Here is a 23,469-nt window from a genome sequence, read left to right on the forward strand (position 1 = left end):
ACTTTGTGCTTCAAAGGATACCATCAAGAATGTGAAAAAACAACCTACAGACAGGAGAAAAAAAAAATTGTAAAGATATAAGGGACTTGTAGCCAGAAATTATACAGAATTCTTACAGCTCAGCAATAAAGAAAAACCCAGTTTAAAAAAAGAAAAATGGATCTGAACAGACATTTCTCCAGAGAAAATACGCAAATGGCCAACGAGGACATGAAAAGATGCTCAGTATCCATACTCATCAGTCAGCTCAGTTGCTCAGTTGTGTCCAACTCTTTGCGACCCCATGGACTGCAGCATGCCAGACTTCCCTGTCCATCACCAACTCCCGGAGCCTACTCAAACTCACGTCCATCGCATCAGTGATGCCATCCAACCATCTCACCCTCTATCGCCCCTTCTCCTCCTGCCTTCAATCTTTCCCAGCATCAGGGTCTTTTCTAATGAGTTGGTTCTTGGCATCAGGTGGCCAAAGTATTGGCGCCTCAGCATCAGTCCTCCCAATGAATATTCAGGACTGATTTCCTTTAGGATTGACTGGTTGGATCTCATCAGGGAAATGCAAATCAAAACCACAAAGAGATATCACTTCACACTCACTAGAATGGCTATTTTCAAAAAGAGCACTGGTGAGGACATGAAGAAACCAGAAACTTCTTACAGTGCTGGATGAATGGAAAATGGTGCAGCTACTTTGGAAAATAGTCTGACAGTTCTTCAAATGCACTCAGCAAGACTTCCCCAGTACCTCAGTGGATAAGAATCTGCCTGCCAATGCAGGGGACATGGGCTTGATCTCTGGTTCAGGAAGATTCCACATGCCTTGGAACAATTAAGCCTGTGAGCCAGAACTACTGAGCCCACGTGCCTAGAGTCTGTGCTCTGCAACAAGCTACCAAAATGAGAAGCCTGCACACTGCAACAAAGAGTAACCCCCACTAGCCGCAACTAGAGAAAAAGCCCACACAAAGCAACAAAGACCCAGCTCAATTAACTAATTACTTTTAAAAATGCACTCAGCAATTATATTCTTAGATATCTACCCAAGAGACATGAAAACATACTATCCACACAAAAACTTATATGTAAATATTCACAGCCGCATTATTCATAATACCCCAAAAGTGGAAACAAGTCAATGTCCATAAAATGATGAATGGACAAACAAAATATGGAATATCCACACAACAGAATATTATTTAGTCACTAAAAGGAATGAAGTACAGATACATGCTACAACATGATGAAGCTTCAAAACATGAAACTTAGTGAAAAGAGTCAGACACAAAAGGCCACCTACTGTATGATTTTGATTTACACAAAATATCCAGAATAGGCAAATCCATTGAGAGAAAAAGTAGATCAGAGGTTGCCTGGGGCTGAGGAAATGGAAAATGAAGAACAGCTGTTAATGAGTATGAAGTTTCTTTTTGGAGTAATGAAAATGTCCTAAAATTTATTATGGTGATGTTTGCACAATTCTGTGAATATGGCAAAAATTTAAAGAAACAAAGAGAGAGAGATCTAAAAAGAAGTAAAAGACAAACCAATCTGCATTGTTTAAACTTTATTTAAACATTTAAATAAGAGAGAATTTAAAAATACACTATAGGGAATTCCCTGGTAGTCCAGTAGCTAGGTCTCAGCACTTTCACTGCTGGGGTGGGTTCAATCCCTGGTCGGGGATCTAAGTTCCCGCAAGTAGCGCAGCTTGGCCCCCACCTCCCCCCCAAAAAAATACACTATAAAATAAAATTGTAAGGCAATCACGGAAATTTGAAAACTGAATATCTGGTATTAATGAATCACTGCTTATTTCTCAAGAGATATGATAATGGAATTGAGTTATGTTTTTTAAAAAGGATCCCTATAGCTTAGAGATACATATTTTAAAAAAACTTACAGATGAAATGATACAGTATCTGGGACTTGCTTCAAGATAAACTGGGGAAGAAGGCAGGAAGTAGATAGGTATATGGGTGAAATGGTCATGAGTTGGTAACGGTTCATTAGACTATTCTCATCACTTTTTTTTTTTTTTTTGCCTTGAAATTTTCTTAAATTAAAAAAAGACAGGAAACAGTTCCATGCCACATTTTTTTATGTGCCAATTAATTCCATAGGTGAAAAACACCTTGGACTTTCCCTTCCAATCATCAGCAACCACTTTTTCTATCTCAGTTACAATCTTTCCAAAAGAAGACTTTCATCCTTAATGCTTTTTCCTGAAAAAACCATGTGTTAGTTTCCTTCTATAATTTGTTTAACCTTAAACCTAATGGGGTTTTTCAACTGAATTTTAAAATTTCTTCAGTTTTGATACTAAGTTGCTCCTTGAAGGCTACATTGGTCAGTTTCCCTTTGCTTGTCAATTTCACTGGCTCTCACAATGTAGGCAACAGAGAGGAGGGTACAGGATTGAGAGTCTAAGGTGGAGACACCATGCTCACATAAAAAGGAAGAGATTTCCAGAGCTACTTAGCCCCAGCCCTTGTCCCAGAAGGGAAGCCAGAAAACAACCCGAACTGAACCCCACAGGGTCCTTACAGAGACAATAATAGCAGCTCCAAGCTCCTTACCATGTGAGAAGCACAGTACCAATCACTTTACCTGAGTAATGTTATTTAGTCACTGCAACAAGCCTAAGAGTCAGGTGCTGTTATTTATCCTCATTTTGCTGAGACTTCAGAATGTTTGAGCACCTTGCTCTAAATCACATGGCTTTCTGTGGCAAAGCTGGGATTTGAACCCAAGCTGTCTGCCCTCAGGGTCTGCACTTATCCCAGGCTACATTACCTCCTGGATGAACTCATCACATCTTTGTTGTGGTATCACTAATGTTCAAGGACCAGAAACACTTAAGTAGACCAAAAATCATCTGACAACAGAAGCTGGACTACCTCCCAGGAAAACGTCCCTCCCCAGTTCCCGCAACAGCATCATCAATTTCACAAACTTTACTCATGAATAGCAAAACAAAAGGCACCTAAATTGTTGGAAATGATCCACAGAGTTAACTTAAAAGTTAAAAATGAAGAGAGACACGGGGCCTTCACTTTGCCCTGCCCCAACCTCCAGAAAAGCCTGGGTCTAAGGTCAGGGCCAGCAGCACTGGTTGCAAGGATTCTGTAGAGGCAATTCCACAGTGAGGGGAAAACAGGCAGAAGGAGGGTAGGCGGGTCCTCCTAAGTAAATCCAAATCCCAGTTAGGGGAGCTGGGAGGCTTCCCTGAGTCACTCCCGTCTCCACATGCTACACCCAGGGATGACTTAGCACCAAAACACAACAGATCTCTGAGTGGAAACGGCTGAGAACACCCATCCAAGCCTAGGGACTAAACTTCAGAAACGCTGAGGACAGGCTGTATACACACCCCTCCCAGCCTCCCACCAAAACCACCCAGCACTCCAGTGGAAGGGAGAGGAACGGATGGGAAGGGCGGAGACCCCCAGATGGGCTCAATATTGGACAGCAGGCTGCAGGGCAGGTCTAGTGAGACCTCAAATGAGCAGGGTAAGAAATGGAAGGAGCTGAAGAATGAACAAATAACCAAAATGCAAGAAGCAAGGGTCAGAGAGGGAAAATGAGAAACTGGGAACAACTGGGGACTGGAACAGCAAAGAACTGGGGGGGAGAGGGGAGGGGGGAACCGCAGGATCGGGGAAGACAAAGAGGCTGGAGGACTCAGAGTCCTCTGGGAGCCGAGAGCTGGGGGAACGCGGGGCACAGGGGTCAGCAAACTAAGAATGACCAGCAAGAGAATGGTCAGCAACACTCTTTGCCCCTGCGGAGACCGGAGTGGCTGGGCACAGAGGCCTCGGGAGTGGCTGGGGAGCAGGGGGACCCAGGAGTGCAACTGAGACTCAGAGGGTCGAGGAGTTAGGAGGGACTGAGACACAGGATGTCTGAGAACCGGGGGTCTGGTAACTGCACAAGGGGGTCGGAGGATGGGGAGGGACTGAGGGATCCGGGGCACAGGTGTCCAGCAGCAGGCTGTGTAAGTGATGGACAGGAGTCAAGGGACTAGGAGTGCCTGGACCCGGCACTCCAGAAAAGTGCAGGTGACCAGGGGCCAGGACCTGGGCGTACAGAGGTCCGGAAACTGGGAGCGACGGGACGGGGTCCGCGAGCAAGCGGGACGCAGGGACTTGGGGGCTGGAGTGTGTAGCTGGAGCGGCGGGAGCCGGAGCGGCCGGGGCGGGTGACAGAGGCCAGGCCGCCACTCACCGCTCATGGTGCTGCTCCCCGGGCCGGTGCCTGCCGCGCCGCCGCCACTGCCGCCACTGCCGCTGCCGCGCTCCAGACAGGCCGGGAGACGGCGCGCCCCGCCCCGCCTGCCGCCCCGCCCCGGAAGTGGAGCGCAGCCGCCGCCGCCCCGCCCCCCGACCCGGAAGGTAAACACGGGCACCCGCGCGAGGAGGCCAGACTGAGGCGCGGCTTTGCTGTGCGGAGTCCGCCGGGCGCACCGGGCAGTCGTAGACACACCGGCTGGGGCGCCTCGTGGTTCGCTAGTCTCCGGGTGCGGTGGAGACCGGCTGGGACGCCTCCCCGCCAGCCTGAGTTCACACCTCTGTGGGGGAGCCGGGCGGGAAGGTGGCCACGAGACATGAAACAACACGGTCCCAGAGAGCCCTAGGAGCGGAACGGGGAAATTTAGAGGAATGGGCCAAAGCGTGGGGACAAGGGAGGCGGGAAGTCCCGGAGGGGCTCTCTATGCAGATGACTTTAGAGTCCTGGACGGTAAGAGGAAGGCGGCCCGGGAAGATCGGCAGGAAGGGTGTTCCGGAAGGAACCTCCTGCCTGGAGGGGTTGCCTGGAGCCAAAGGGTGAGCAAGAAAAGGGCTTTGAGAGAGGAGATGGAAGATGTGGGTGAAGGGGTTGGGCTCTTCTGCCTCACTGTAAGGAGGTGAAAGTGAAAGCCACTCAGTCATGTCTGACTCTTTGGGCGCCCATGGACTTTAACGCCAGGCTCCTCTGTCCATGGGGATTATCCAGGTAAGAATACTGGAGTGGGTAACTAACTGTTCCCTTCTGCAGGGGATCGTCCTAGCCCAGGGATCAAACCCAGCTCTCCCGCAATGCAGGCGAATTCTTTACGGTCTGAGCCACTAGGGAAGGGAAATAGGGAGTGGGAAATCGTTACAGGAGTTTAAGCAGAGGACTTGGACTGCAAGGAGATCCAACCAGCCCATCTTACAAGAAATCAGTCCTGAATATTCATTGAAAGGACTGCTGTTGAAGCTGAAACTCCAATACTTTGCCCACCTGATGCGAAGAACTGACTCATTGGGAAAGACCCTGATGCTGGGAAAGATTGAAGGTGGGAGGAGAAGGGGACGACAGAGGATGAGATGGTTGGATGGCATCACCAACTCAATGGACATGAATTTGAATAGGCTCCGCCAGTTGGTGATGGACACGGGGGCCTGGGGTGCTGCAGCCCATGGGGTCACAGAGCCGGACAGGTCTGAGTGAGTGAACTGAACTGAAGCAGAGGAGTGACACAATCTTAAGGAGGTTTTAGGATGATTCCTCTTCCTGGTTGAGAATGAATGGTAGTGGGTGGGTCAGGATGGAAGAAGGGGCTGCTGGTTAGGGGGGCACTGCAGTTGTTCAGCAAGAAGGGTGAGTGCCTGAGGCTAGGGTAGTGTCAGTGGCAGGAACCTGGCTGGGCTGTGTTTGGAAAGTTGTTACTGCCCTGTTTTACAGATAAGAGAAAGAGGGCTCAGAAAGGGGAAAGCAGCATTTTCCCAACTTGTTTGGCCCAAGAAAAAGAAAGTGAAAGTGTTAATCGCTTAGTCGTCCTGTGGGTCTCTGTGATCCAGTGGACTATAGCCGTCCGCCCAGAGTAAAACAACATTTTACACTACAACCCGGCACACAAATGCATACATTTAAGAATCTATTTAACAAAATTGTGCAGGTAATGTATTCTCTTCGATTTTTTTTTTTTCCCCAGTGTTGCCTGAGAATGATTGATCCACTCCCAAGACTTGATCCACAAAACACTGAACTGAGGCCCCATGGGGACACGGAGCCAGAATGCCAGCCCAGCTGTGTGTGACCTACAGCCCCGTGGTCTTCTGCTATTACCTTGCTTCTCTACACGTCATCTCTGGCCCCTGGGAATTTACCTTGTGGACTCAGCAGAGGTTGAGAGATCTTTAGAAGGATGCTCTCTCTGCAGCACTGTTTATAATAGAAAGTGGAAAGCACCAAAGCCAGGTTAGAGAATAGCTAAACAAATCATGGCCCACCTCACAGTATTTAAAAATGCTAATTATAAAGGTAATGGAAACACAAGGAAAGGCCAAAGATAATACAGTAATTTTAAAAAGCCGCATGCAAAATGGTCTGTACGCTATGATTACAGTTGTGTCAAAATACAGTTGTGTAGGGACTGTGATAGAATGTAGAAATGAAAATTCTTGTGTTGGGGAATTCTTGAAAATTCTTTTCTTGTTAAGGTGGTTTTTTTACCATGTTCAAAATTGTACTTTACAGTTGTTGCTAATTTGTTATTCTAGCTAAAGCATCAATGTGTCTGAATCCCTTCTCTTCCCCCCCAGAAAGTCTAGGTTAGGTCTGTCTGCCTCTGTAACTTTGCTGAGACATCACATACCTGATTCATGGAGTTGTCAGGAAGTGATACACCTTCTTACAGTGCCCTGTACCTTGTCTTCTTGGCACTTGAAATGGGATATGTTATTGAACTTGTAGCGTGTACTTCACATCCTCCACCACCAGCTACTCCCTTTAAGTACGGTAATTCCTTCCTCCTGAGACTTAGCCCGGTACTGGAGAACCAAGAATCAAAAGCCTAAGGTCAATAGCACTTCTGGACTTTTGGAAAAATCTAAACTCATTGAGGGGAATGGAGCAGTAAGGAGAGAAGGAAGAAGGGCTGTGAGAAGCTAGGAGGAATATTCCCAGGCCACATAACAGACAAGGAGTGTCCCCCTGCACTCGGAGAAACTAGACCTCAAAGCACTAATAAAAACCACGATGCAATGGAACTAACACAAAATACTTATCATGAACCAGAAACGTATCATGGGAAAAAATAAATAATAAATGTACATGTGTGTATATTTTCATTTAATCTTCAAAACAATGTTATAAATAGATACTGTTATTATCCCCATTTTACAGATGGGGAAACTGAAACAGGGAATGGTTAACTTTCTCAGTCACTCAGTGTCTATAACTTCCTAGTAACAGAGTCAGGATTCAAACTCGAAGAGCCAGTGCCTTCATTGCTATGTTGTATCATCTATGGCCCTGAAGACCCTGGAATGAAGCCATGATGGGCCCTAAGTAGGTAGAAATGTCTCACCAAGTTTCTCCATATCCCAAACCCAACACAAAAGCCACAAAGCCCCAAGACCTCGAGGTTCTCTGATGTGGTGCTAATAGGGCATTATCTTAACAACGATCAAAGTCAACAGACACCAGAGGGCATTGCCTGTTTCCGTAACACCCCAGGACCTTTGCACAACCCAAGGAAGGCAACTCTCTCCCAATAATGGGTAACCCAACGAGATGAGAAACTCAGAAATGGAGTTAAATTAATAATGAGAAGAAGAAAAAGGGATAGATCAGAATGCCGGATTTCACTTTGGCTCTGCATTTACCGTCTATGTGACCCTTGCTCTGACTCCCTTTCTGTCATCGTGTGTAACAGGGAGATCGTTATGGTCCACCTACCTTGTGATTTGTTGTGTACATTTAATGCCTTAGTACCGGTAAAGCACTTGGAACAACTCCTGGCACCTTAGAAAGGCTACATAAATGCTATCTGTCATTATTACTTCCTGCGTTAACTGCAAAAATGACACCGAGTACACCTTTATCAGAGTTTGCAGCTACACGTTCACTTAAACGATTATAATAATGCCTGTATGACTCCATGAAGCTGGAAGCTCCCAAGGTCAGGCACCAGTCACGCCCTGCACACTGAATCAGGGTGGCTGACTCCAGGCTTCTATATACAGAGAGTACATTGGATCACCTTGCTCTCCTTTGACAATAAAGAGAGAAATCCAGTCTGTCCTGAAATGTATGTGTGCATGTATAGGAGAGAAGCCGCCTAGCCATAGAAATATGTGACTATGGGATCTACACATTGAGGTGCTTTTTTTATTTTCAGTGAGTCAGTTTAATCATAAAACCAAGGAAACTTCCAGAGTTAAGCTCCCAACAATAAGGTAGAAAAACATTGCTAACATAAACATTTTCCAGAATTAGAGGATGGGAAGCCATATCATCCGCCGACAAGTACAATCATCTTAAAGAGATCTGACACACCATCCTTCCCTTAGGACAAAGATTTTCCAAGTAGCTCTATACCACTGACATGGTTAATTATCTGGTAGGAATTGATTTCTCCATCCCTGTGACACTGGTGGTGGCTAGCAGACTGTCGCAGTAGTCGTTTGTTTTCGTGGTGACAAGAATGGTCGCGCCTTCCTCCATCGCTGGGAGGGGGAAGAAATGGTCAGAATCGACCTTCAGTTTGCTCCTGACACAGTCTTCACACATACATTCTTCTACTGTGTACCCCAGGCCTCTCGAAAGAAGAGGTTCAGCCACGACACTGCTGTTATTGCTAACATCCAGGTCTGCGTTAGCATTCTTCTGGAGAACCGCTCCTGAATGCACAAAACAGAAAGATTTATCCTAAATCTTTCAGGGTGCTTGGTTGTGCCACACTTAGCAGCATGCATCAGGGATCAAAGCAACAGGAGACAAAAGTCTTTCCCCAGAAGAAGCAGGCCTTACACCCCAAGTCATGAGCTGAAAGACCATGGGCCACGTTGGGTTCAAAGACATGCTCACTTTAGGGCATACAGTATTTTTAAAGTGTTTGCTTATCTGTTTTATGTTGGCCCACGTTTGAAATTCAAGAGATTTTACATACAAATCTAGACAACTGATCTCTCTTTTTTTGTGGCCACACCTCATGGCATGGGGGTGCTTCCCAGGTGGTTTAGCAGTAAAGAATCTGCCTGCACTTCCAGAGACACGGAAACGCAGTTTCAATCCCCTGGGTCAGGAAGATCCACTGGAGAAGGAAATGGCAACCCACTCCAGCATTCTTGCCTGGAGAATCCCACGGACAGAGGAGCCTGGTGGGCTACTGTCCATAGGGTCACAAAGTCCAAAGGGTCGAAGAACTTCCCCCACCAGGGATCAAAGTCATACCCCCTGCAGTGGAAGTGCAGAGTCTTAACCAGTGGACCACACTGGAAGTCCCTCTTTTACTTTATTTTTTTTTTTAAGACAACAAAATATGGCCAGTGGGAACTGACATTCCTACAGGAAAACACTTGGGAGTCAATCAATAGCTTTTGTCTCCTTCAAGCTGGGCACAGGCTCCCCTATCACGGAACCTCCAGTGACCCACCACATTCGTTTCTGACCCACTTGGCCCTTGGATGCATTAAATACCGACCCTTTTTATAACTGTGAAATGACAGATCAGCATGTGTTACAGCATACCAAAGTGATTCTGGGGTGACACTTTACAATTCAAAGTAAAGATGTTTCTCTTACAGAGCATTGGGCAGATTACTTTTTTTTTTTTTAATGAATCTTTCATGATCCCATAAGGAAGGAGTCTGTTGTGTCCTCATTACACACCTGTGCGGGCACATTTTAATACTTTCCCAACATTCCACAGTATACCTCCATCTTCCAAAATGTCACTGTTAAAGTCACTCCCCACCTGTCTCTCAGGCCCCAGACAAAAAAAGAGAAATGAGTAAATGATGTGGAACAGCCGTCTTCCTCCCCTTTCTGCACTAGAAAGCAGACGAGATGTTGCCTTATAGATTATGCACGGAAAATACACGCATAAAGAAATAGGGCAACGACTGCGAAGCATTTAGAAATTTGCTCATGGGCAAAGGCGCTGAAATATTTTTCTCTTAAGAAACTCTTCAGCAGAATATTCACTTCTCTGGGACTGACTCTCTACTGCTTAATAAAGATAAAGATCTTTGAGATGATTGCTTAAATAATCCAGGAGCAACTGGTATTCATTTCTAGCTTTTTTCTGCAGTAGAATGTTCATCTGAGCCAACAACACTTGTATCTGTATGAAAATACAGTCACCAATTTTGTCAAATACACTTAGTACCAGACCCGGCTAGCTATTTCTGATACTGTGATGTTTAATCAATGTGCTGACTTTGGTCAAAGAGATGGATGTTTCCCAAGGAGGCCTCAGTACTTCAAAAGAGTAAATACCAAAGGAAGAATGTTGAGGAAGGCTGACATAGTATGACATCAACAAAGAAGGTGTAAACATTGGAAAGGAAACTCACTTCTCCCAAGAGTTTATTTAACCCAACTGTCATCTAACATACTCAAAAGGGCACTTACCAGATGAGATACACAACATGAAAGAAGAAAAGGAATTGAAATTCACAATAGCCACCTCTTGGAAAGAGATTTCAAAGATCAACCATCAAACCAACCTGTGTTTTTAAGTTTGTCCTTTAATGGTTCGGAGCTCATCTTCCTTAGCAAGAACATCAATAAGAAAACTGTCAAGGAAACTATCAAGCTCAGGCCCAAACAGGTCCAGAGAAATGTATTTGTTCCTTTCACTGAATCAAAAGAACATCAGAGAGAAAATGAACTTGATAACATAATATTCACATCAGGTCAAGATTATTTGCCATCCTGTTCCCCTAATTCCTCAGCTTTGACTTTTAAATTCTAAGTTAATACTTAATTAGGAGAGATGATAAAAATCTATGTTGCTAAGATCACAGAATAAAATAGAGTTGAGTTCTGAAAAAGTATCCATTCCTATTGGCATTTAAATGATTGCCTTATTTTCTTTCTCTTTTTGATTCAGAAAATCTCACCACCTTCCCCATAATGTTTCTTCTTTGAATAAACAGTCAACTCCAGTATTCTTGGGCTTCCCTGTGGCTCAGACAGTAAAGAATCTGCCTGCAACGTGGGAGACCTGGGTTGGGGAGATTCCCATGGAGGAGGGCATGGCAACCCACTCCAGTATTCTTGCCTGGAGAATCCCCATGGACAGAGGAGCCTGGTGGGCTACAGTCCATGGGGTCACAAAGGGTCGGACACAGCTGAGCAACTAAGCATGCACGCACACACACATACACACACACACACACACACACACACACACACAGCAAATACTTCACACCAACAAGTAATCGTTCAAACAGGATTACTTACTTGTGTTACAGTAATGCTGACATATTACAGGAGGGGTATTAGGGCATCGAAGTTGACACGATTTGCAAGTATTCAGCAATCTGTCAAAATATTCATTTGGGGAGCACCGCTGAGCCATCTGGAACTGGATCACAAAATGCAACAAGGAAACCACAGAAAGGACGGCATGGAAGGACACCTAAACTCTTGATGAGAATTCCCCAGCAAATGTAGTGACGGCACCCAGAATGTCAAGGAAAAAAAACCAGAACGTCACATTGATGACTTGGTTCTTAAGGGGGCTGACTCTTTGTACTGTGGCTAAGGATTTGAATACCAACACTAATTCCAGTTTCTAAGTTTGAGGCTTGCGTTGGGTAGGAGAGGGGGTATATGCAGCAAGAGCGAACCATACTTGAAACAGAAACTGCTTATTTATAGAGGAGATTTCTCAAGCAGGTGACAATTGCAGGATCGTCAACAAGCCCCAGGCATCAAGCAGGAGGTTCAGTGACCATTTCTGGAGCATCTGCTCTGTGAGCTGTGCTGTGATGGGCCCCAGGGAGAGAGAGAAGACAAGGTCTGAGTCACTGAGGAACTTGAAATCTAACAGAGGAGACTGTGCATGCGTGCGTAGTCACTCAGTTGTGTCAAATTCTTTGTGACCCTTTGGACTGGAGCCCACCAGGCTCCTCTAATTTTTCAGGCAAGAATACTGGAGCAGGTTGCCATTTCTTAGAGGAGATAGAAATGCACTCCAATAACCACAAAGTATAGTGGGAAGATAGAATGTGAGAGGGGGAGACTTCCCTGGTAATCCTGTGACTAAGACTCCATGTGCCCAAAGCAGGGGGCCCGGTTCGATCTCTGGTCAAGGAACTAGATCCCACCTGCTGCAACTGAGCATTCACTTGCTGCAAGTAAAGATTCTGCATGCCTAAACTAAAACTGGTGAAGCCAAGTGAACAATTTTTTTTTTTAAGATAGAAGAATGTGAGAAGAAAGGAGTATGAAGCACGACTACCAGGTTTTAAACCTAGGAAGAATCCCAGAATTCTGACAAATAGAGACTTATAGGATAAAAGAGGCAACTTCTATTTTTACTTCTAGGGTAAAAGAGGTTTAAAAAAAAAAGAGAGGTAAAAGAGGGCTGGGGAAGACATATTTGGGACATAATAATAATATATGACTATTAATATAAGGCTTTCGAATTGTGGTGCTGGAGAAGACTCTCGAGAGTTCCTTGAACAGCAAGGAAATCAAACCAGTCAATCCTGAAAGAAATCAACACTGAATATTCATTGGAAGGACTGATGCTGAAGCCGAAGCTCCAGTACTTTGGCCATCTGATGTGAAAAGCCGACTCATTGGAAAATACCCTGATGCTGGAAAAGACTGAGGGCAGGAGAAGGGGGCAGCAAAAGATGAGATGGTTGGATGGCATCACCAACTCAATGGAGATAAATCTGAGCAAACTCTGGGAGATAGTGAAGGACAGGGAAGCCTGGTGTGCTACAGTCCATGGGATCAAAAAGAGTCGGACATGACTTAGTGACTGAACAACAACAATAAATTAATATAATATTATAACATATGTCTATGTTATGTCTATGTTCCACTGTTGAACATCTATTCAATGTCTATTGAATGTTCCAATGTCTATGTTCCACTGTTGAAAACTTTGAAAAAACAGTTGAGCATATAGCAAAATTATCCGTAGTCGTAGCATACAGAAACAATCACCATTAATATTGGGGTGTATAAAACAGAATTTGCAAACAGGCCTACCAATGCATTCTTTGCTTGTTTTTTTCTCTTTATATTGGAGTATAGTTGATTTATGAGGTTGTATTATACAAAGTGATTCAGTTATACATATTCTCATATCTATTCTTTTTCATACTCTTTTCCCATATGGGTTATTACAGAGTACTGAGTGGAGTCCCCCATGCTATTGCCAATGTGTTCTGTTTAGGCAATTTGTGATATAGATCTTTCTGGAAGGATTTCTGTAGGTGGCCAGATGATTGATTGATTGACTGATTCATGTAGCACATTCTTCCTTTTATATAAATGGAATCACATGTGTTTGCATTTAACCATACTGAGAGATACCCATATGGAAATGTCCAAAGAAGTCAATCAGAAATACAGGACTCAAGTAAAATGCAAGGATGGGAAAAATCTCAGATTAAAGACAGTGCATATCTCTAGGGGGCAAAAGAGGCTTCACCTATATTGGTCACATTTTATTAAGCTGAATGGTGGACAAATTGGCATTTCCTGTGTTATTCTTTTGTTTTATTTTTGGTTATTCTTTACACTTTTTGATATGAAAACAATGATAAATGCAAGAATTAAAAAGAACACACTTTTTTTTTTTTTATGAAAGGCTTGAGCATAGAGGAAAGTTTGAACTCCAATTGATGAAAATCTCACATTCCTCCAGAGGTGAGGTCAATGGGTGTGACAGCCTGGTGGGTCAACCAAGAGCTGAAAGGGCTGGCCCTGCAGGTCCCTCGCCCTCAGGCTCCTGCCAAAGGTGACCCCGGGAGACAGGAAAGGACGCAGGAAAAGCAGGATTAGAGATAGGCCAGGACAAAGGTTATCTCTCCTATCAGCCAAGCAAGGACAGTGTCAGAGAAGGGTAGGAAGCGGGATCAAATTCTGTTGAAAAGTCAGAGTTGATGCACTGGGGAAGGGGTCACTGCTGGCCTTTGAGTCTGTCAGTCGGTATATTGCGGGTACTGAAGGAGCAGAGAGAAAGAGGAAGTGGCCAAACTAGGCCATGCCGGGGAAGTCTGGTGGAAAGCACTGCTGTTTCTGACAGATGTACTGGCTCCGGTGCCTGAAGCACCATGTAGAAAGATGTTCGCTGCAGCACCATGTGTAGTCACATGAGCCCGTCCATCATGGGGAACCTCACGGTAGAATACTATGCAACCACGTAAAAGAATGAAACAGATGCCCTCTGACGAGAACAGTACTTCACTAAGTGAAAAGTGCAAAGTACTGAAGAGTGTGTTTTCAATCTTCTTTGTTGTGTTTACAAATAAAATATGTAATATTTTTAAAAGTAAAATTAAAAAAGACAAAAAAAATAAAATATGTAGGGTCTATATAGAGATATAAACATACACTACATCTGAAAAGATGCTCAGGAGACTGATAGTGATCATTGCCTCTGGCAAGAGACAGAAAGCCCAGGGAGGAAAAACAAATTTACTTTTCATTGAAAAATTGTGGTACTGTGTGAATAATTATTTTTAATAGTAATGATTATTTTTTCAATAGAATCATTTTTTTAAAGGGTGCTGTATTAGTCCATTCAGGCTACTATACAAAATTCCATAGACTAGATGGCTTATGAACAACAAAACTATATTTCTCCCAGCTCTGAAGGCTGGGCACTTCAAGATAAAGGTGTCAGCAGATTTGGTGTCTCATGAGAGCCCACACACAGTGAGCTGTCTTCTCACTAATTCTGTCTATAGTAGCTGGGGAGCTTGGAGGAGGGAAAAGAGTAGAGTAAAAGGAAAGTTACTCAAAGATGAAGATCATAGTCTAAAGGGGAAAGAATAAAGATTAAAGATGTCAGACCAGGATGGGCAGAATCTGAGACAGTGTGAGGGCCAAAGCACCCTCACTGGGACTTACAAGCAATGAAGGCCCCCAGGGGTTGTTCTTTTTCTTTTTTTAAGTATTTATTTATCACTGACTCAATGGACATGAATTTGAGCAAACTCTGGGAGTTAGTGAAGGACAGGGAAGGAAGCCTGGTGTGCTGCAGTCCATGGGCTCACAAAGAGTCGGGCACGATTTGGCAATTGAACAACAACAATAATTTATTTATTCGGCTTCACCAAGTCTTAGTTGCAGCACACAGGATCTTTTTCAGTTGCGCCACTCACTCTTAATTGCAGCATGTGGGATCTAGTTCCCTGACCAGGGATTGAACCTGTGTCCCCTGCATTGGGAGCACAGAGTCTTTGCCACTAGACTGCCAGGGAAGTCCCTGCAGAGGTTGTTCTTAACCCCTTGTAGGCCTCAAGCATCCTGGAGAAGCCCAAGAATGGCTCCATCCTCAGAGAGGTCATGGCAATCACCTCCTGACCTGTTGCCAAGCGACTCAGATGTGCTGGGTAGACTCCTGGGAACCAGGCTGGGGATCTTCATTTTACCTCACACTCTCTCCCCAAAAGCATCTTTCTCTAAGTCCTTCAAGCTTGAACCAGAGAGAGCAGAACTTGCAGCTGTATCCCATCAGTGGATGGGCAGCTCAGAGAGGAGGGTAACGCCAGCCTGCTGAGGCTCCCCAGAGCGGCTCTGGTCCCTCCCCTTCCCCTGGTTTGCTGTTCAGCTTGTTCCGCTTGCTCTGATTTTGTGGGGGAAACCTTCCAAAAAAGTGATCCTTCCAATTAAGTTCCTTTTTGGCTTATGTTGGCCAGAGTCAGTTTAGGTTGATTGCTAATAATCCAAACATAAAATCCTTAACCATATTCACCCATTCTTAACTGATTCCTCCACTCTTGCCTGAAATGTCCACAACAGACACTTACTGAGGTAAGCTGTGCCTTCCCCTTTGCTCCTCAGGATAAGGGGAGTAGTATAACATCTCCCAACTGCAAGGAAAATTCCACTCAATTAAGAGATCCTTTTCCCAAATTACTAAACAACTAGCAAGTTTTCACAGCACAACACGTGAATTCTGGCATCTTTGGGTCAGCTGATTCTCCTCCATGACAGCAAAGGAGATGGGGAAACACAGGAGACAGAGATAAGGGATTGGGAGATGTTATGTTAGTCAGGACTCTTCCCATAGAAATAACATAAAAACCTAAGTTCAAAAAGAATTTACTAGTATTATAGCTGAAAAGTATAGTAGAATCAGCTATAGCAGCTGAAGTTTCTCTCTGTCACTTGCCTCATCAATGCCATCTTCTGAGTCTTGGCTCCATTCCTAGATCCTTCCCTCATGGTCACAAGAGAGCTGCACCACTTCCAGCCCTCACACACTCATGCCTTCTAAACTCTCCTTACTCATCTCTTCTGTTCCCATGATATTAAATATTTTACCTTCCAAATCTGTATATTCAACTCCAACCCAGACCCTGAAATCCAGACCCATCTTCCAACTGCCTACTTGATACACACATTTCAAAGTTTAAGAAGTATCTCAAACTTTACTAAAGTGCATTTGGGTGGACTTCCCTGGTGGTCCAGTGGCTAAGACTCTGTGTTCCTAATGCAGGGGGCCCAGGTTTGATCCTTGGTCGGGGAACAAGATCCCACATGTCGCAACAACAACTAAAGATGCAGTATGCTGCAACTAAGACCCAGCATAACCAAACAAATAAATATTTTTTTAAAAGAGGTATCTCAAACTTTATTAAAGTGCATTTGGATTCTTCAAAAGGGGGAGGGTGTGTATGCTGCCTTTTCAAACCTACATGGTCACTGAATCCCTATTTTGAAGGATCACCTATGAAAATTTAGGAATAAATGTTTTGTGAACATGATTTGGGAAAAGTCAGGCCGGATTATCTCTACAATTCTCTCTAGTCCACAAAGACCGTGATTTGAGGATTTAGCAAAATAATAAAACAGAAGTAAATAGCATGTTTTAACAATAAGGATTTTTTGTTTAAGTTTCCTGAAAAAGTTTGTAAATGTAATGATATCACCAAAAGAGTGCTGGGTCTGACCTCACTTTACACAGAGAAAACAGGGAGGAAAACCAATCCCTGAGTCGATTTCAAGCTTCAGTAGTCACTCAACGCTCTAAAGAAGCGACAAGACGCTGCCTCAAACCTCCAAAGCCGTTAGCGTGTTCTGTAAGTATAACTGACTAGTATAACATCTCCCAATTGCAAAGGAAATCCACTCAATTAAAAGATCCTTTCCCCAAATTACTAAACGACTAGCAAGTTTTCACAGCAGAACACGCTGACCTTTAGCTCTTAACTCCAAACCAACAGTACACAAGTTTTTCCAAAGGTTTTAGTAGATTTCTCTAGATTTATGTTTGTCAGGGTTCTCCAGAGAAACAACGAACAGGATGTATATAGAGGGAGAAGGAGATTTACTATAAGAAATTGGTTCGCAAAATTAAGGAGGCTGGAAAGTCCTAAGATGTGCAGTTGGCAAGTTGGGGACCCAGGAAAATCAACAGTGATGGTGTCGTTTCAGTCTGAGTTTAAAGTTCCAGCTCAAGAACCAGCAGGCTCCAGACCCAAAAAGAGCTGATGTTTCAGCTTGAGTCCAAAGGCAGGAAGAGACTGGGGTCCCAGCTCAGCAGGCAGGCAGACCTCCCACTCTTTGGACGAGGGCACTCTGCTCTCCTCAGTATACGCATTCAGGTGCTGTGCCCTGCTGTTACTCCAGTTGTGTCCGACTCTTTGCAACCCCACGGACTGTAGGCCGCCAGGCTCCTCTGTCCATGGGGTTTCTCAGGCAGGAACACTGGAGTGGGTAGCCATTCCCTTCTCCAGGGGATCTTCCTGACCCAGGGATCGAACCCAAGTCTCCCACATTGCAAGCAGATTCTTTACCGTCTGAGCCACCAGGGAAGCCCCATTTGGATGTTAATAAATCCAAAAACACCCACACAGACCCACCCAGAATGTTTGACCAAGTATCTGGGCACCCCTTGGCCCATCAAACTGACACACAAAATTCACCATCACAAGGCCCTGGACAAGGGACATCCTTCGTGGTCCAGTGGCTAAGACTCCATGCACCCAATTCAGGGGGCCCAGGGTTCACCCCCTGGTCAGACAACTAGACCCCACATGCTGCAACTAAAAGACCCTGAATGCTGCAACTAAGACCTGGCACAGACAAAATAAATAATAAATATTTAAAAAAACAAAAATCAAGGCCTTTTGTTAGGGAAAACACAGTGACTGAAACCACCCACTCTGACCAGGCACCATAGTATCCATTTCCGTGAGTTATTTTATGACAGGAGGTCCTGGTAAGGAACATGGAACTAATAAGCCACCACCAACCAGATGAGTTCGGGAAAGCACAAAAGGAGATGCCATATGTCTTACCCCCTCTCAGAATCCTTTTTGCTGGAACCCATCTTGGCTAAGCAAGGCGTACGCCACCAGGAAAGACCCTGAGTCACAGTGATTGGCCAGAGACAATCCAGAAACTAATCCCATCACCATAAAACCCCAGACTGCAAGCCACATGGCCCAGGAGTTCTCCTGGGTTCCCTTACCCTCCTGCTCTCCACCTGGGGCGACCCTTCTCAATAAAGTCTCTTGCTTTGTCGACATGTGTGTCTCCTTGGACAATTCATTTCCGAGTGTTAGATAAGAACCTGCTCTCGGGTCCTGGAAGGGGTCCCCCTTCCTGCAACACCTTAACTGCACACCCAGTCCTTGGCTTCTGTTGACCACCTTGAGTAACCTCTGTGCTCTGTCGTCCTATGTCCCCTAGGTTTCTCTGGGAGCTGCATCTCTCAGCATCCCCGCATGGTTCCAGGGCAGAGTTGACCCACAGAGGAACATGCATGAGACTGGGAAAGGGCATAGGAAGTGGCAGCTTCCTATTCTCCAAAGGACATCATTGTCACATGCAGTGATGGATGGTCACAAAGATCACATGGGTTCAGGCACATCCTCATTCTCCTTTGCTCTGCATTTAGCTCTCCTTTTCACCTGATGCCGTGCTGACCAACAGTGGCCCTAGCCACACCATTTTGCCATCAGCTTACCTGCTGATTCACGGAGGCGGGGGCTACACAGAGGCAACCTAGACGAATCTCACAAGCTTCACAACGCCATGTTAGCAACTGGACGTTCCTGACTCCTCAGATCAACTGGTCAGTAATTCCTCTGGTCTTCAGCTCCCCAGCTCCCTCCACAACTATGGAAGGTCTGATGTCCCAGATGCTCTACCACTCATGGTGGCTCAGCTCCCATGACCACCCCTGACTGATATACCTCTTTATTCTTGCTGTTGAGATATCTACCCAGGGACTTCCCTGGTGGTCCAGTGGTTAAGTATCCACCTTCCAGTGTGGGAGATGCGGGTTGGATCCTTGGTCAGGGAACTCAGATTCCACGTGCTGCAGGGTCAACAAAGCCTCACACCGCAACGACTCAGTCTGAGTGCTCTGGAGCTCACATGCTGCAGTGAAAGATTCTACATGCTGCATCTACGACCTGACACAGCCAAATAAATGAATAAATGCTTTAAAAGAAAGAGAGATTCTCTCAGAACTGTCCAGAATCCTGCCTTCATAGTGGCACAACATTATGATTAAGGCACAAGCTTTGGAGCCAGAAAAATCTAAAGCCCAGCTCCACCACAATGTGTGACCTTGGGCAAGTAACTTAACCTCTCTGAGCCTCAAATTCCTTATCTATAAAAATGTCCTTGATAATATATCAACTTTGTGGAACTGTTGCAAGGATTAAGTAAGATGATTTCTAGAACACTTAAGTTTATGTGCAAATAATTTATGAGCACAGTTTCAAGCCCAGAGTAAGTGCTCAGCAAATTTTAGTGACTTTGTTATTATTAAAAAGAGGCCCAGAGCTAATCAGCTTCTGGGAAGGTTGTTTGCCCAAGGCTGGCTAGAGCAGTATAACCAGGAGGAGACCCCACATAAATGTTGCTGTTGCTCAGTCGCTAAGTCGTGTCCAACTCTTTGCGACCCCAGGGACTGCAGCAAACCAGGCTTCCCTGTCCCTCACTGTCTCCCAGAGTTTGCTCAAACTCATGTCCATTGAGTCAGTGATGCCATCCAGCCATCTCATCCTCAGTTGCCCCCTTCTCCTCTTGCCCTCGATCTTTCCCAGCATCAGGATCTTTTCCAATGAGTCAGTTTTTCCCATCAGGTGACCAAAGTATTTCAGCTTCAGCTTCAGCACCAGTCCTTCCAATGAATATTCAGGGTTAATTTCTTCTAGGATCGACTGGTTTGATCTCCTTGCCATCCAATGGGATTCCCCAAAACTAAAGCCAGGAAAACAATATCATTCATGAATTGCTGAAATTTCAAATAAATCAATTAATTTATTAAAAAATAATAAATTCTAGAAATTCAAAGGCTGATGAAGCAAAGAGGCACTGCAAGGGTGGAGGACAGAGTGTACTTGAGTTTGAGAGACGGGCTAAGGCAAGGGGTTAGTACTAAAGTAATGAGTGGCAAGCAAAAGCAAGAGTTCTTTGTTTCTTTTTAAATATTTATTTACTTATTTGACTGTTCCAGGTCTTAGCTATAGCGCACGGGATCTTCAATTTTCCTTACAGCATGTGGGATCTTTAGTTGCAGCATGTGGAAGCTAATTCCCTGACCAAGGATCAAACCCAGGCTTGCTGCATTGGGAGCACAGAGTTTTAGCTACCGGACCACAAGGGAAGTCCCAAGAATCCTCTTTTCATAGGATGACTGATGACTCCGCTAGCCCAGAGCTAGCACAAGAGCCCACAGGAAATCCACAAGTTCAGTCCAAAACCCTTACTTTTTCTCAAAGTAGGAAAGCAGCTTCCAGAAATTCAAATATCATTGCGATATTATCAATGGCTAGATGCTTTTAGTGTCATTTACTTCAGTAGATGTACATGGTATTTATTATGACACATTATTTTGATAATTATTATTTAGTGCATCCTTTTTATTAGAGAAGGTTAGACAGTCCTCGTTACAGGATTTGCATTTGTATTAGGTGATTTGGGAGCAGGTTCAAGAAAACAAGGCTTAGCTCTGGACTGGATGTTGACAGGTTGAGGGGTTAATTAGTCAAGTTATTCCAGAAAGACAGAACCAAAAGGAGATAGATAGGGCTACCCTTGTGGTCCAGTGGGTAAGAATCTGTCTGCCAATGCAGGGGACATGAGTTCGATCCCTGGATCAGGAAGGTGCCTCGAGGCAGCTACGCCTGTGCACCACAACTCCTGACCCTGTGTTCTAACGCCTGAGAGCTGCAACTATTGAATCCGCGAGCCACAACTAGGGAAGCGCGAGTGCCCTAGAGCCTGTGCTCTTCAGCAAGAGAAGCCCACCATCACAATTAGAGAGTGACCCCCACTCCCCTCAACTAGAGAAAGCCCTCTTGCAGCAATGAAGACCCAGCATAGCCAATAAATACATAAATTTCAAATGGAGATAGATAGACAGATGGGTATTTTAAGGAATTAGCTCATGCAATTGTGGGGGCTGCAAGTCCAAAATCATAGGGCAGCCTAACAGTCTAAAAATACAGGGAAGAGCTGCTGTTACAGTATTGAGTCCAAAATCCAGAAAGCAAACCAGGCAGCCTGGAAGTTCTAGGGTTTCCAAGTTGCAGGCTTGAGGCCAAATTTTTTGGGGGAAGAGCAAACTTCAATCTTTGCTCTTAAGGCCTTCAACTGATTAGATGAGGCTCACCCCCATTATGGAGGGTAATCTGCTTTATTGAAAGTCCATTGATTTGAATGTTAGTCACATCTAGAAAATATCTTCATGGCAATGTCTAGACTGTGTGACTCTGGCGATCGCTGGAGCTGTTACCAGTAATACAGTTCTCACCTAAGCACAAGCCAGGATTGTACTTTCTATGCCCCTCTTTGAAGTCACACATAGATGAATAACTTGCTTTTGAATGCGGGCAGAAGAGACACATGTCACTTGAAGACGGGGCCAGGGCTTAATTCAACCATGTTCTCTTTCCCTCTGCCATGCTGAATAGCAATGCCCCAGATGTTGACAGCTTCATGAACCTGGATTCCAATGGGAGGATGACAGAAACACAGCCCCAGATGACTGGGATGGGCTGAATGTTTGTACCCCAGATTCATCTGTTGAAGCCCTAATTCCCATTGTGATGGTATCTGGAGGTGAGGCCTTTGGGAGGTGATGAAGCTTAGATGAGGTCATGAGGGGGAAGGTCATTATGATGAGATTAGTGCCTTTACAAGAAGACACACCAGGGAACTTTCTTCTTAAAAGAAAAAAAAGTTTTAAGCTTTTTATTTTATATTGGAATACAGCAATGAACGATATTGTGATAGGACTTCCCTGGCAGTCCAGTGGTTAAAAATCTGCCTGACAATGCAGGGGTCGCAGGTTCAATCCCTGGTCCAGGAAGGTTCCACATATCACAGGACAATGGAAGCCCATGCAAGCCACAAGTACTGAAGTCCTCGTGCCCTAGAGCCCGTGCTCCACAAGAGAAGCCACCACACCACAACTAGAGAGTAGCCTCTGCTGGCCACAACTAGATAGAAGCCCGCACGCAGCAGCAAAGACTCAGGGCAGCCAAACATAAATTTAAAAAGAAAAATGTTGTGATAGGTTCAAGTGCACAGCAAAGCAACCCAGACAAACGTATACACGTATCCATTCTCCCCCAAACTCGCCTCCCATCCAGACTGCCGCATGATGCTGAGCAGAGCTCCCACCAGAGAACACGAGTGCTCAAGTGCCATGGGAGAACACAGGGAGAAGGCAGCTGGCTGTGAGCTGGGAAGGGAGCTCTCACCAGACACCACACCTGCTGACATGTTGATCTCAGACTCCCCAGACTTGGAATTTATTTCTAAACAATAGAAACAAATGTCTATTGCTTAATCCACCCAGCCTATGATATTTTGTGATGGCAATGCATGCATCCTGAGACATGTGGCATGAATGAGACCTGGGTGATGTTTGTTACGGCAGCACGGCCTCGTCTACCCTGACTGATACAGCGTCCAAAGCCACGGTGTTAACCATTGGGCTGCACTGCCTCTTCACTACCACTGAAAACTTCTTTATGAGCACTAAAGAGCTCCAAACAAGCTTTTGCTAGTGTTGCTGTTGTGGTTGTGTTGTCACTAAGTCATGTCCAATCTTTTGCCCCATGGACTATGCAGCCCACCAGGCTCCTTTGTCCATTGAATTTCCCAAACAAGAATACTGGAATGGGTTGCCATTTCTAACACCACATCTCCTGTGTCTCCTACATCGGCAGGTGAATTCTTTACCATTGAGCCACCTGGGAAGCCCTTTGCTAGTGTACTGCAGTCCAAAATAAAAGAAACTTCAAAAGAACACAAAACTAACAAGAACAGAAAGGAACAGCTAACGTTAAGCCAGAAATACTGGCCCTCTGGCATATACCCATAAATTGCAGACGATCTGGTTTCTTCTTAAACTTGAAACAGAGCCTGGGGGAGGCTGGGCTTGTGCTAAGAGGAGCTGGAGGAGATGGAACAGTCAGAGCCAGGACCTGATGAAGCATCAGCATCTCTACCGGGCAAATCCTGGGATGGCAGAGTCCCATACCAAGGCCT

The 23,469-nt window shown here is 45.0% G+C and overlaps 2 protein-coding genes and 1 long non-coding RNA gene across 8 annotated transcripts in view; 1 reads left to right on the top strand and 2 right to left on the bottom strand.

Moving 5' to 3' along the window:
• SNX29 (sorting nexin 29) overlaps positions 1–4,331 on the bottom strand; it is a 579,583-nt gene extending 575,252 nt beyond the window's left edge. For all 5 annotated transcript variants that reach the window (XR_006267027.1, XM_043455630.1, XM_043455632.1 and 2 more), the window contains exon 1: positions 4,225–4,331. Coding sequence is in view for 4 of the 5 variants with exons in the window: in XM_043455630.1 (XP_043311565.1) it covers positions 4,225–4,231 (7 nt within the window). In the remaining variant the exon portion in view is untranslated. The remainder of the gene's footprint in view (positions 1–4,224) is intronic.
• A 60-nt stretch (positions 4,332–4,391) lies between these two features.
• Positions 4,392–6,498, top strand: LOC122433484. Of its 2 annotated transcripts, none has more exons than XR_006267110.1 (2): positions 4,392–4,992; positions 5,957–6,498. It is a non-coding gene; the product is annotated as an uncharacterized LOC122433484 (long non-coding RNA). The 2 variants fall into 2 exon arrangements; XR_006267109.1 differs by having other exon boundaries at positions 4,392–4,823.
• A 1,618-nt stretch (positions 6,499–8,116) lies between these two features.
• On the bottom strand, positions 8,117–11,480 carry TNFRSF17 (TNF receptor superfamily member 17). The gene is made up of 3 exons (XM_043456253.1): positions 11,218–11,480; positions 10,479–10,610; positions 8,117–8,648 (listed from the first exon to the last, which is right to left on the bottom strand). The coding sequence occupies exons 1-3, from the start codon at positions 11,333–11,335 to the stop codon at positions 8,362–8,364; spliced, it is 537 nt and encodes a 178-aa protein (XP_043312188.1). The 5' UTR covers positions 11,336–11,480; the 3' UTR covers positions 8,117–8,361.
• Between the last annotated feature and the right edge of the window lie 11,989 nt (positions 11,481–23,469).

Source organism: Cervus canadensis, chromosome 32, assembly GCF_019320065.1.
Source record: "Cervus canadensis isolate Bull #8, Minnesota chromosome 32, ASM1932006v1, whole genome shotgun sequence".
In the NCBI taxonomy this organism is placed as follows: domain Eukaryota; kingdom Metazoa; phylum Chordata; class Mammalia; order Artiodactyla; family Cervidae; genus Cervus; species Cervus canadensis.

Bases quoted from the DNA above. Each gene is read 5' to 3' on its own strand.
- TNFRSF17 (XM_043456253.1), bottom strand. From the start codon at position 11,335: ATGGCTCAGCGGTGCTCCCCAAATGAATATTTTGACAGATTGCTGAAT. The intron at 10,611-11,217 runs GTAAGTAATCCT...CTTTTGATTCAG, and splicing joins TCAGCATTACTGTAACACAA to TGAAAGGAACAAATACATTT. The intron at 8,649-10,478 runs GTTGGTTTGATG...TTGTGCATTCAG, and splicing joins GGACAAACTTAAAAACACAG to GAGCGGTTCTCCAGAAGAAT.